Source organism: Labeo rohita, unplaced genomic scaffold (assembly GCF_022985175.1).
Source record: "Labeo rohita strain BAU-BD-2019 unplaced genomic scaffold, IGBB_LRoh.1.0 scaffold_445, whole genome shotgun sequence".
Lineage (NCBI taxonomy): Eukaryota > Metazoa > Chordata > Actinopteri > Cypriniformes > Cyprinidae > Labeo > Labeo rohita.
In genome coordinates this window covers 16,017-28,198 of record NW_026129363.1, presented here as the reverse complement: position 1 = coordinate 28,198, position 12,182 = coordinate 16,017, and the positions used below count along the sequence as shown (strand labels likewise).

Sequence of the window (12,182 nt, the reverse complement as noted above, 5' to 3'; positions counted from 1 at the left end):
CAAATCCAAATACAATCCAGACTGTTTATTATAATGTGTTGAAAAGTGTCAAGTGCTGAAAAGTGCTGTTTTAGGGATGTGTTCCCTTACACGAAAATGAGCTGCAACTTCCCGTCCCACTCCTGAGGTGGACAGAGCTTAAACGTCTCTGTTTTGCATATGGCAGTAAACAGTGAGAAGCAACATGAGTGAACATGAGGTATTTTTTGCTGTACTTTAATGGAACACATACACGATTTCCAAGAGTTGCTGAACAATGAATCAAAGTGTGCAATCTGTGATTGTGTGCAGTTGCTGACAATAGCAAAAGCGTGCAGTCGCTTTCTTATGTGAGCTGTTTTACCGGTTTCACTTTCGCTTTGGAAATCATGTTTAGCAAGGAGGGGAGAGGATGGACCGAATAGCTCCAAAGTGCTTGTTTTTTGAACCTGGTTTGATTATATGAAAATTAAAAAAAAATAAAATAAAGACTGGATGTATTTTTATTATTATAAGATGGCTGTGTCAACACAATTCCAACATACATTTCTGTCCAAACACCTTCTAAAAGTGGATTTTGCATAATAGGTGCCCTTTAAAAAAACATGTCTTAAAATATTCTGGGGCTGATGATTGTTAAAACATTCTTGCAGTGTTACAGTAAAAGTGTTGCATACTAGTGTTCACATGGTGAGCTGTCAGTCTGTTTTGTTGACATTGATGTTTTTAATGCTACTGAACAGGAACAAATGGTGTCAAATGCTGAATAGAGTGTGAAACGCAAGAATAGCTATAACAGTTCTTAGAAAAAGTTTTTTTTTGAATTTTTTAGAAAAGGTTACATTTGTGAAATTTGGCTTTTATAATGAATTTTAGAATCTAAGCAACTGAGAAAAACTGTCAAAAGAAAAAAAAATGATACAAAATAAAAATATATATATATTTTAACCAAATATGAGCAACTGTCACACCCACAGACTGTTTTGTTGTGCTTTCTCTCCCCATGTGCTCCTCGGGACTCCCTCTTGCGCCCTTATATGGTCTTGTTCCTGTCCTCATTTTGTCTGATTAGTTATTCGTCTCAACTGTGTTAATTATCTACTGTTCATAAGCCCCAGTCTGTGCACGGTGTCTCTGTCAGCTGTTAAACATCTTCATTGTGTGTTCCTGTGTTGGATTTTTCCCTGTGCTTCAATAATTAAAGACTTTCGAATGTTTCCACATGTCCTCTTCTGTGTTTTCCCTCCATTTGTTTTCCCGTGTTTTTTCCCAGTGTTTTTCTTTCCGTTGTGTTCCCCCCTATGGATTCCCCGGCAGTAAAATTCACCCCCCTTACCCGCATAGACCTCTCCCTCTTGGAGTATGCAGTTGAGTTCGGTTTTAACGGCATTCGACAATGCTGTGCTGAACACTGGCTCTGCCTTGGTTGGGTGTCATCCCACTGCTCCTCCGGTTTCACCTCATCGCTCTGTCCCACCGGCTCTGTTGGGCTCCTCTGTACCGCCAGCTCCACCTTTGTCCTCAGTTGCTCCGGTTTCGCCTTGGATCTCCGCCTCCATCTTCATCACCAGAGCACTCCCAGATGCTCGGTATCCCCCTGGCTCATTGGCTCTGTGTTTTCGCCTTGGGCTCCTCCACCACCTGTTCTATACCGCCACTGGTCAGCCCCCTGGAGTTGGCCACCATTCCTCCTCCTTGGCTCCACAGGGGGCTGTCATAATGGCTGTGGCCTGGGTCCCATCTGACGCCGCCTGCTTCAAGTCCCTCCTGTTGTCTCCCTGGCTCCTTTCTGGTCCGCTCTGGTTCCTCCTGTTTCTTCCTTGGCTCCTTCCTCCATCATCTCCACCCTGGACTCTGATCATTGTGTCTCTGTCGGCTGTTAAACGTCATCATCGTGTGTTCCTGTGTTTGATTTTTCCCTATGCTTCATTAATTTAAAGGCTTTTGAACATTTCCACATCTGCTCGCTCCTTTGCTCTGATAGATATGTGACAGCAACAGTGATATTGACGCTTCTTAACTAATTAAAATTCTTGTGTTTAGTTTTACTAGCATTTCTCATTTTGCAAGAAGCACTGACAAAACAAGATCTGAAAACTACTGGTGTGAGCTTCTCTTCACACTGCATGTCATTTAATTGGCATCATAGCACCATCAACTAGAATTGCAAGCTATTTTTTCTTTTCTTTTCTACTGTTCTTCCTCTTTCACATCATTCTCTCAGTTAAATATTCTTACATTTCGAAGGCTATATTTCTCTAAACAATGTTTATAGGAAAAATCAAATAATGGTTGCTCTTCAGATTTGCTAGAGTTTTTACAGACTGTGTCAGTACTCACTCAACAGTGTGAAACATACAGTGGCCAGTGTGGTCTGCATTGTTGTTGTGTTATATTATACTTTTGCGATTTCTGTGCTTTTGTTGTTGTTGATCAGAGTCTACAGTATCTTACACATTTCACTGCTTAGTTTTCCACCATGTGTGATTTGTTCAAATGACAATAAAAGACTCATGACCTTTTACACACTTAAAGAGATTTCTGGGAGCTGAAAATAAGAACAACTTTAAAACAACTGAAAAAAAATTGTTGCAATTCAATAAGGTCCATTCAATAAGAGGAACTGGAATCATAATAATTAAATTTGTTTTAATGTCTATCCCTTGCCTTTGTGTATGAATATTAAACTGTGTTCACAGGTACAAATATACAGTATCAGTTAAACTCAACACCATCAGTGTCAGAGGACTGATAGATATAAGTAGATTTGAGGTCATAGTTGTGGTTTGGTTTGTTCTCTTTTAGCTCCACAGCACTAACCAGGGAGGTAGAAGCTGCAGTTGTTCTCTTTATTTTCACTTAAATACATAATTATAAATACAGCTAATATCACCATTACAATAAATAACCATCAAAATGATTCATTTTCCGTTGTTCTTTAAACACACCAGAATATAAGTTTTCATAAAAGCAAATAAATACTGTTTAATTCAACACTGAACAAATCACAACATTTCTGTAGAAAACATTTAGAAAAGTGTGCCATTTCGTGAAAACATGTTACCAGATTATCAACATTATCAAAAGATCTTCTGTAACACATTAGGTACATTTGTATGTCTTTAATCTGTCATGATGTTTCTAAAGATCTGACTGCAGGTTTCAGGAAGTCTTGAGTCTTTAACACAGTCTGTGTCTTTAACCATCTGTCATCATTCAGTCAGTATGGAGCTCAGTCAACTTCCTCTTGTGCTCTGTGAGTATAATTTTCTCTGAATGTATTTTAGCTGATTATAATTGCTGTGATATTTTGTAAATTAAGTGTTTTAGTGTTCTTGGATTTATGTCTTTTCTTGCTGCTCTCATCTCTCAAAATGTTTTATCAAAGTTGTTCTAAAACCAAAATAACACCTGTTCTTGTCTTAGGGCAACTTTGAACTTTTTTGATCCACTTCAAATGTTGACTACTATAGTTCATGATATATGAGTGAAAGCGTTTGAGAGAGGAAGTGTGCAGTTAATGCTGTTTGTGAAAGAGAAATGCTCTATAGATCAGTGTGTTTGTTCAGTCATTCAGTTTTGTGCTGTTTAATGGTGTTGAATCAGTTCTGTTGGTTTGTTTTGCGTTTATTGTCGCTGTTTTCGTAATATTTACTATACACAGTTAGTAAGAGTTTGTCTTTATTCTTCTGCTTGTGATCAGACTTTGGCTTGAAGTTCCATAAATAAAAGTTTGTTATGACCAAATGTGTAAAATATCAGTCACATGTTTTAATATTTATCTGGACTCATATACAGTCACCTACACAATATCTTAATATTTGTTCATCTTTATAATTATCTTTCTGTCTTTCTGTCATCATCTTCAGTTCATAAGAACATTAGCTCAATGTTCACATTTTAATGAGTTTTTCTTTTTTTGTTTTTAGTGCTGATTTCAAACATCTATTCTCGACAAACTGAAGGTGAGTGAATTTGATTCATATATTAATTAGATATGATGACAATGTGATTCTACAGTAACTGTTACAAAACAAATGAGTTAAAAAAAATATTTCCATTTCATTGATTAAAAAAAGTTTTTTTTTTTTAAGTAAGTTGAATTATTCATGTGACAATTGACAATAAAAATGATTGTATATTGACAGATCTTCTATAAATGGCTATAACAGATATAGAGAACAACACTTCAGTCTATCCTGATTTAACGTGTTTTATCATCAAGTAACTGTGTTCATACAGTAAAAGCAGCACATTATTTTGTATTATGAATCGTTGTCACTGTACAGAAAGACCAAAAGCCAGAGTGACCATTAAACCTGATCAACATGTATTCAGAGGAGAGACAGTCACTCTCAGATGTGACATTGATGGTGAAGGAGTCACTAGCTGGCAGTACAGCTGGTATAAAGACGGTTCAGTCTGTGTTTTCAGTAAACAGGAACAAACATTCAGGTCTATTAATGAGTCTGACGCAGGTAAATACTCCTGTTATGGAGCAGAGAGAGGAGGATCACGAATATCAAACATCAGTGATGCAGTTACACTGACAGTATCAGGTGAGTTTGATCATCTCTTTGATCATATCTTCATATGCACACACACATTTAACATATTATTAATGAGTGATTTTTAAATTTCAGTTCCCAGAGCAGTTTTAAGTGTTTCTCCACAGAAGTGGTTGACTGAAGGAGATCCAGTGACTCTGATCTGTGAGGTTAACGGCTCCTCTACAGACTGGACATTCAGTTGGTTCACTGTAACTGTTTCATCAGGTACAATATAATGTGCTTCATGTGGTAGCTTCTGAAGAACATCTTTCAAAAAAATATTATAGTGATTTAAAATACTTCATCAGTCTGTTTTGAATCTAATCAGTCTACTTTGATTGTACCAAGAAATGTAATTTATAAGACTCATGTAAAAATGACTCCTCATATCTTGAGGTAACTGGATATTCTGTCTTTTTACAGACAAAAAATATCATTATGAGTTGCTCTCAGACAGCAGCAGAGGAGCTGGAGGAAACTACAGTGTCAGTTCTGCTGCTCTAAAACACACAGGAGTTTATGTGTGCAGAGCAGAGAGAAGAAAACCAGCTTGTAACTCAACCATCAGCAACAAACAACCACTATGGGTCATTGGTGAGACATTCCTGAAATTTTTGCTGATCTTTTTTTAGAGCTTGATGTTCTTTGCAATTTTATCCTGTCTTAATATGGCTTCTTTTTAATTGGAGAAAGATGCTTTTACTGTCAGGTTTAGTTACATCATCTACTAGCAGAGATTAAATAGACTAAACTAACTAGCAAAACCTTGATCATTTACCTGCAATGTAAAATGTTTAATTCTAATAGTGCATTGTTAAAGGAGAAGTCCACATCCAAAACAAAGATTCACATATAATGTACTCACCCCCTTGTCATCCAAGATGTTCGTGTCTTTCTTCAGTTGTAAAGAAATAGTTTTTTGAGGAAAACATTTCAGCATTTTCTCCATATAATGGACTGATATGGTGCCCCTTTTTGAACTTCCAAAATGCAGCTTAAATGCGTCTTCAAACAATCCCAAATGTGGTTGTAAACGATCCCAGCTGAGGAAGAAGGGTCTTATCTACCGAAATTATCAGTTATTTTCAATAAAAAAATGCAATTTAAATACTTTTTAATCTTGAACGCTCATCTTGCCTTTCTCTCCCTGAAAAATTCCAATCATATTTTGAAAAACTCCAATCATATTTTCTTCCTCAACTTCAAAAATCATTTCAAAATCATCCTACATCACTGCAGAAGTGTAACCAAAAAGGTAAAACAGGGATATAAGATGATTTTGAAGTTGAGGGAGAACATGAGATGGGAGTTTTTCGACATACCCTAACTGTCATGAACCAGAACAAAAACAGTCCAAGCAGAGCAAGACCATTTACAACCACATTTGGGATCGTTTGAAGCCACATTTAAGCTGCATTTTGGAAGTTCAAACTCGGGGCACCATATCAGTCCATTATATGGAGAAAAATGCTGAAATGTTTCCCTCAACTCTTTACGACTGATGAAAGAAAGACATAAACATCTTGGATGACAATGGGGCCATCCTTGTTTTGGAAGTGGACTTCTCCTTTAACTAAAATTAACTATTAAAATAACTTTTGTGGCACAAATGTGTAAGTGGACTTGAGGGGAAAATAGTCAAATAGGTGTAATAAAAATGTATAATTTGATTAATTTAATAACGCTTTTATTAAATAAAGTGTTTTCTATATGAAATCTATTTTATATTTTTGCCGTTGATCACACCTGTAACACCACAATTCTAAGAGTGATTTTACCAAAAACACAGGACACTCCATCAATGTACACTTCAGCAAATTGTATAATATGGACCTTATAAACTTTATTTTACAGTTTGATATCCATAGTTTTTTTTCTCCAGCACCTTATGGAGGTTTTTGTTAGCTGCCAGTTGTCTTTGACTTGCTATCAGAACTGTAGTATTTTATTTTATTTTAATGTTTTTTTTTTTTTTTTTCTCTGAAATTGTTTTGAATTTTACATGGTGTACAGTGATACTAATACTGTGCTGACTGGATTTCGTAATTGTAGCTGTAATTGTCTTCTCAGGTGTTTCTCCTCCAGTGTCTCTGATCATCAGTCCCAGCAGAACTCAACACTTCACATCTGTCTCTCTCTCTCTGAGCTGTGAGGACCAGAGTAACTCTGATAGATGGACAGTGAGAAGATACACAGAGATTTGGGGGCTGAAAGATTGTTCATCATCAGCGTGGGGATCACAAACAGGATCTACATGTACAATCAGATCCACCAACACATCACACACTGGAGTGTACTGGTGTCAGTCTGAATCTGGAGAGAAATATAATCCTGTTAATATCACTGTACACTGTGAGTCTGTGTTTCTGTTTTTATTCATTCCTTTCCATTCACAAAGCCCTCATTTGGGGGCAACCTAGCAACCACATAGCAACATGCTAATAACCACCTGGAACTGTCTTTCACAACTCGTATTTGAAACTGATGGTTTAAGTCACATCTTAAAAATATCATTTTTAAATGAGCTTTTCCTGAATAATTTTAATTTATGAATTATCTTAATGTTGAATCGCCTAGATGTTACTTTGATTGTAACTGTTGTCTTGTATTTATGATTGTCATTAAGATGTCCTTCAGTGTGGGTTTATATTATGAACATATGCCGCTAGTTGACGTTAGTTTCCGCTATTCCACTTTACTTTCATTTTACGAGCCGCTTGATCCGCCATTTCGGCAGGTGTTAATAAGTCAAAGATGTTTATTTCATTGTTGTGTTTACATATTTATCTTGTGCAATCGAACCATACAGTGTTTATAATGTTGATATGTTCAAGATTTATGGTGATTCAAACGCATACGCATACGCTACTGTTAACCCTTTCCTGGTCCTGTTGATTTATGTATAACTTGTCAGTAGCAAGTTATTTACATGTCTGTAATGTACATTTAGAAGGTGCAAACTTCTGCTTATTTGTTCTGTTTATTTCAGAAAGACCACATTTAACACTTTATGGCCATAAGCTGTACAATATCCAGTCCAATTGGATCAATGTTGTGCCATCTGCTGTGAACAGTTAATTTCTTAAGATAAAGAGTTGAACAGTGCCCTGTCTCCTTTCGCACTTCTTACACGAGTCCCATGGGGGATTAGCATTAACACCCCTATTGATCTATTAGTCCCGTTTATTATTATTATTATTATTATTATTATTATTATTGTCACCACATTGTTGTTTCATTCATATTACATTATTGCTATTTGTCAGCTCATGTTTCCTCTGTTTCTGTAGCTGGTGTGATTCTGGAGAGTCCTGTTCATCCTGTGACTGAAGGAGATACTCTGACTCTACACTGTTTATATAAACATTCAACCCCACCAAACCTCAAAGCTGATTTCTATAAAGATGGATCACTTATCCAGAATCAAACTACACAGATGATCATCTCTACTGTCTCAAAGTCACATGAGGGTTTCTACTACTGCAAAAACCCAGAGAGAGGAGAGTCACCCAAGAGCTGGATCTCAGTCAGAGGTGAGACTGTAGATCAATAAACACTATTGAAATGTTCCTGTATCATTTAGAGATTTTAATTGCTCTTATATTATGAAATTGATCAAGTAATTTGGTGTTCCTGGATTTGTTTTTCTTTTCTTGCTGCTCTCAGAGTTTCAAATCCAGCTGTAGTTCATGATATATAAGTGAAAATTGAGTTTAAGAGAGGAAGTGTGTAGTTAGAGCTGTTTGTGAAAGAGAAATGCACTCTGTTTGTTGTAGAGCAGTGTTTTTGTTCAGTCATTTGGTTTTGTAAGTGTGCGTTTATTCCTCTGTTTGTGTTCAGACTGTTGACTTGAAGTTTTCTAAATAGTTTTCTGTTGTGATGATAAAGGTGGATGAGGGGAAAATTCGATACAGTATAGTTTAGCGATATTTTGTTTGGCGACAATGTATCTGTACATGGATGGCAAGTACTGATTATATAAATATTTTTTTCCTGAGCAAGTGATTCAGCACTACTGTATTCTCGCTCTTTCTATCATTGTAAATATAAAGTGCAAATGGAGTCACATGACTAAAAGTGAGCTGCAAGCTTTAATACAAGACCATCACTCACATTTACAGGAAATGAAGCTGTCTATAATGCCTGTGCGCCTCTGAACAGAAATAATTATTAATACAGGCTACCTACAACAGTAAAAGAACCAAATGCTCACTCTCATACACACAAATGCACACATACAGTCTCTCTGCTTGACAATCCCATTTTACAGCGATTAAAATGAAATGAGATAAACAGACTGAAAATGATGTGAAAATCAATGTGTAAATCAAATTGTTTAAATCATACTGACTTTCAGTTTGTCCAGAGTGGAAGTATGGATCTGTTTTTTTTTGTTTTTTTTTTCTAAACTTTTTAGACCTCACTGGTTTGACAGCACCACCTTCTGGTCAGAAACTATACTAAAATATCCAGTTTTGATCTCCCTGCTGTTTTGAATTTTAAACTGCTGTACCTTTGTAAAAGTGACTGATTAGTCTCTTTGACTGCTTATATGGCTGTAGGTGTATTGGCACAATGTGTTAATCTGCACTACAAACCTACAGGTTGGTGATTTAAATCTCACATAGAGTGGTGTTGAAATTGCACCTTTGTTCTCGCAACTAACTCTTTGCATTGGCTCAAGGGAATGTTGGTATAGTTCAGCCCCATAATTGCTGCTAGCAGCTGTATTTCTTACATCATATGTAAAATTAAAATGTGCTAATGATTTACCTGTGAGAGGACGAGATCTGTTGAAAAAACTTTTGTGTTTTCAATGACTTCATATGGACAGAGATTCCCACACCAACTCTGACTGTTGAGCCACAGAGTTCATTGTTCACTGGAGACTCAGTTACTCTGAGATGTGAGATGTATCAGCCATGGGATCAACTGGAGTTTCTCTGGATAAAAGACTCAATCAATGAATCTATTGATGCTGCAACTAAATCAATCAATTCACTGAAAGTGTCTGATGGAGGAGAGTACAGGTGCAGAGCACAAAGAAGAGGACATTACACAGCTTACAGTAAACCGTAACAGTGACAGTATACAGCATTTTACCTCACATAATGAACTGCTCTGAGTGAACTGCTCAACAGTGATGCAGATACATGACCATATAGGATGAGTTTGATCATCTCTTCATGAACACAAACATTTAACATGTTATTAATGACATAATTTCTCAATTTCAGTTCCCAGAGCAGTTTTAAGTGTTTCTCCACAGAAGTGGTTGACTGAAGGAGATCCAGTGACTCTGATCTGTGAGGTTTACGGCTCCTCTACAGGCTGGACATTCAGCTGGTTCACTGAAACTGTTTCATCAGGTAAGATATAAATGTGCTTCATGTGGTAACTTCTGAATTAACCAGTTTTATTCAAGTTAAAATGTTTTTTAAAGCTGCACTAAGGAACTGTGGCATTTCTATCAGCAGTTGTGACTGACACATTAAATTGCATATTACTTGTTATTGGAGTAGTTGTCTTATGTGCAGGGGTGGGTTTACCATTTTGGGTGCACTAACCAAAGTCAAGGCCTGTGGTCTCACACACCCCACCTGAACATTAACTTTGTAACATTTTATTCTGAATTACACAGCAGATATTGGATAGAATAAGTGACAATTCAAGTCTGTATTTACTTTAAAACCCATATACAAAAAAAAAAAAGAAAGAAAGAAAGAAAGAAAGAAAAACACAGCTAATTTATATACAAAGTGATATATAATATGTAAAGTGACTTTTTAAGTCAAACATACATTAAATAGCACATCATTAAAAGCAAAATGCTCCTCTCTAGAGTTTATTTGTCTTCTGAACTAAGGAGCTATAGACATTGGATACTAGCGGCCAGTGGCTTTACTCTGCACTGATTATAAAATCTTGTCCAAGGTGTTGGTTTTGAGGTTGAGAAAAGTGATGGAGCATATCATTCACATTGATCAGACATACTGCATTCCAAATAGGTAAATATCTGATAATATTGTTTTAATTTATGACTTTTTAGGTCTTTCCAAGTCTTTGGGCTGCGAAAGTGTTTTAATCTCATTAGACCAAGAAAAGGCTTTCAGTAGAGTTGAATATCAATATTTGTGGCAAACTTTAGATGCTTTTGGTTTCAGCTCTTGCTTTATAAACATGGTTCGAGTCTTGTACCGTGATATTGAGAGTATATTAAAGGTCAACGGTGGTTTAAGTGCTCCTTTTAAGGTTCAGAGGCGAATAAGACAAGGTTGCTCACTTTCTGGCATTTTGTACTCTTTGGCAATAGAGCCTTTTTTACATAACTTAAGGTGATCTCTTTCAGGTGTGTATCTTCCTGATTGTGAAACAGGTTTTAAATTATCTGCATATGGGGATGATGTTGTTGTTATTGTTAAGGAGATAAAGGAAGAGTAAAACTATATCTTTCAGTGATAAACTAAGTCAGAATCTTGTTTTACCTGGTGGGTTAACCTGGAGTAAGGGGGGCTTTAAATATCTTGGGGTTTACCTTGGTGATGATACTTTTATGTGTAAAAACTTGGAAAATGCTGTAGAGAAAGTTGAAGGACATTTAAAAAAGTGGGAAGTGGATTCTTCCATACATGTCTTTTAGAGGTCGAACACTAGTAATTAACAACTTGGTATCTTCAATGTTGTGGCACCAATTATTGTGTATTGATCCTCCACAGTGTTAATTTTGACAGCAAATTCTGATTTAGTCTTAGTCTTAGTCTTTGGAATAATACACCATTTAGTTTTAGTCCTATTTTAGTCATCTGAAATCTTTTAGTCTTAGTCTAGTTTAGTTGACTAAATATCATAAGAGTTTTAGTCTTAGTTTAGTCTTAAGTCTTTTAGTCTTAGTCTAGTTTTAGTAGACCAAATATTAGCATATTTTTCTCCATAATTCACGTAATTGTAAGTATATTACAATATATGGAAGCATATAGAGAATACAGGCACATATCTAATTGTTGTAATAAAAAACATTTATTTTATTAAATGTCAAAAACATGAGTCTTTTTCACAAAAATAACCATAAGACCTGCTCTCCCTGAACAATATACATGCTCCCTGAAAAAGATATGCATTGTCCCTGAATTATATGAAACGCATATGACATCCTAGACCAAGCTCTGACATTTCTGTCTGTCTGTCTGTTCATGAGACATACCGCTGCCCTCGGACAGCGTGCACAAAACGTTAGCGTGTTGCTAACGAGAAAAGTCAACTTAAATTAACCAAAGCTTTGTAACCAAGACTGTGCAACCAAGTATAATGTATAACTAAATATAATGTATAACAAACGTCCTCATAACTTGAAAACCGCGACTTTTGAAAATGGCTTTGCCAAGATCAACCTGCCCTCAAAAGATTCGCTCTGATTGGATTTCCCCACAAAAGGGTAGTTCTTATTGGATCTCTTCTCCATTCGTCCCGCCCCAACATTTTCCTCTCGTTTTTATTCGTTGACTAAAGTGTCAGTTAAATTTCGTCATCGTCTTCGTCATCATATCTGACTTTTTATTTAGTTTTTATTTAGTTTTCGTCTGTAAAAAATGTTCGTTGACGAATATTTTTCGTCATAGTCTTCGTCAACGAAATTAACACTGATCCTCCAACACA

At 36.1% G+C, this 12,182-nt stretch overlaps 1 protein-coding gene across 1 annotated transcript in view; it reads left to right on the top strand.

Annotated features, from left to right (window-relative positions):
• Positions 1-12,182, top strand: part of LOC127160736 (hemicentin-1) — a 37,903-nt gene that overhangs the window by 20,199 nt on the left and 5,522 nt on the right. Inside the window, exons 17-18 of the mRNA XM_051103387.1 lie at positions 7,820-8,062; positions 9,767-9,898. Coding sequence (XP_050959344.1) covers positions 7,820-8,062; positions 9,767-9,898 — 375 coding nt within the window. The remainder of the gene's footprint in view (positions 1-7,819; positions 8,063-9,766; positions 9,899-12,182) is intronic.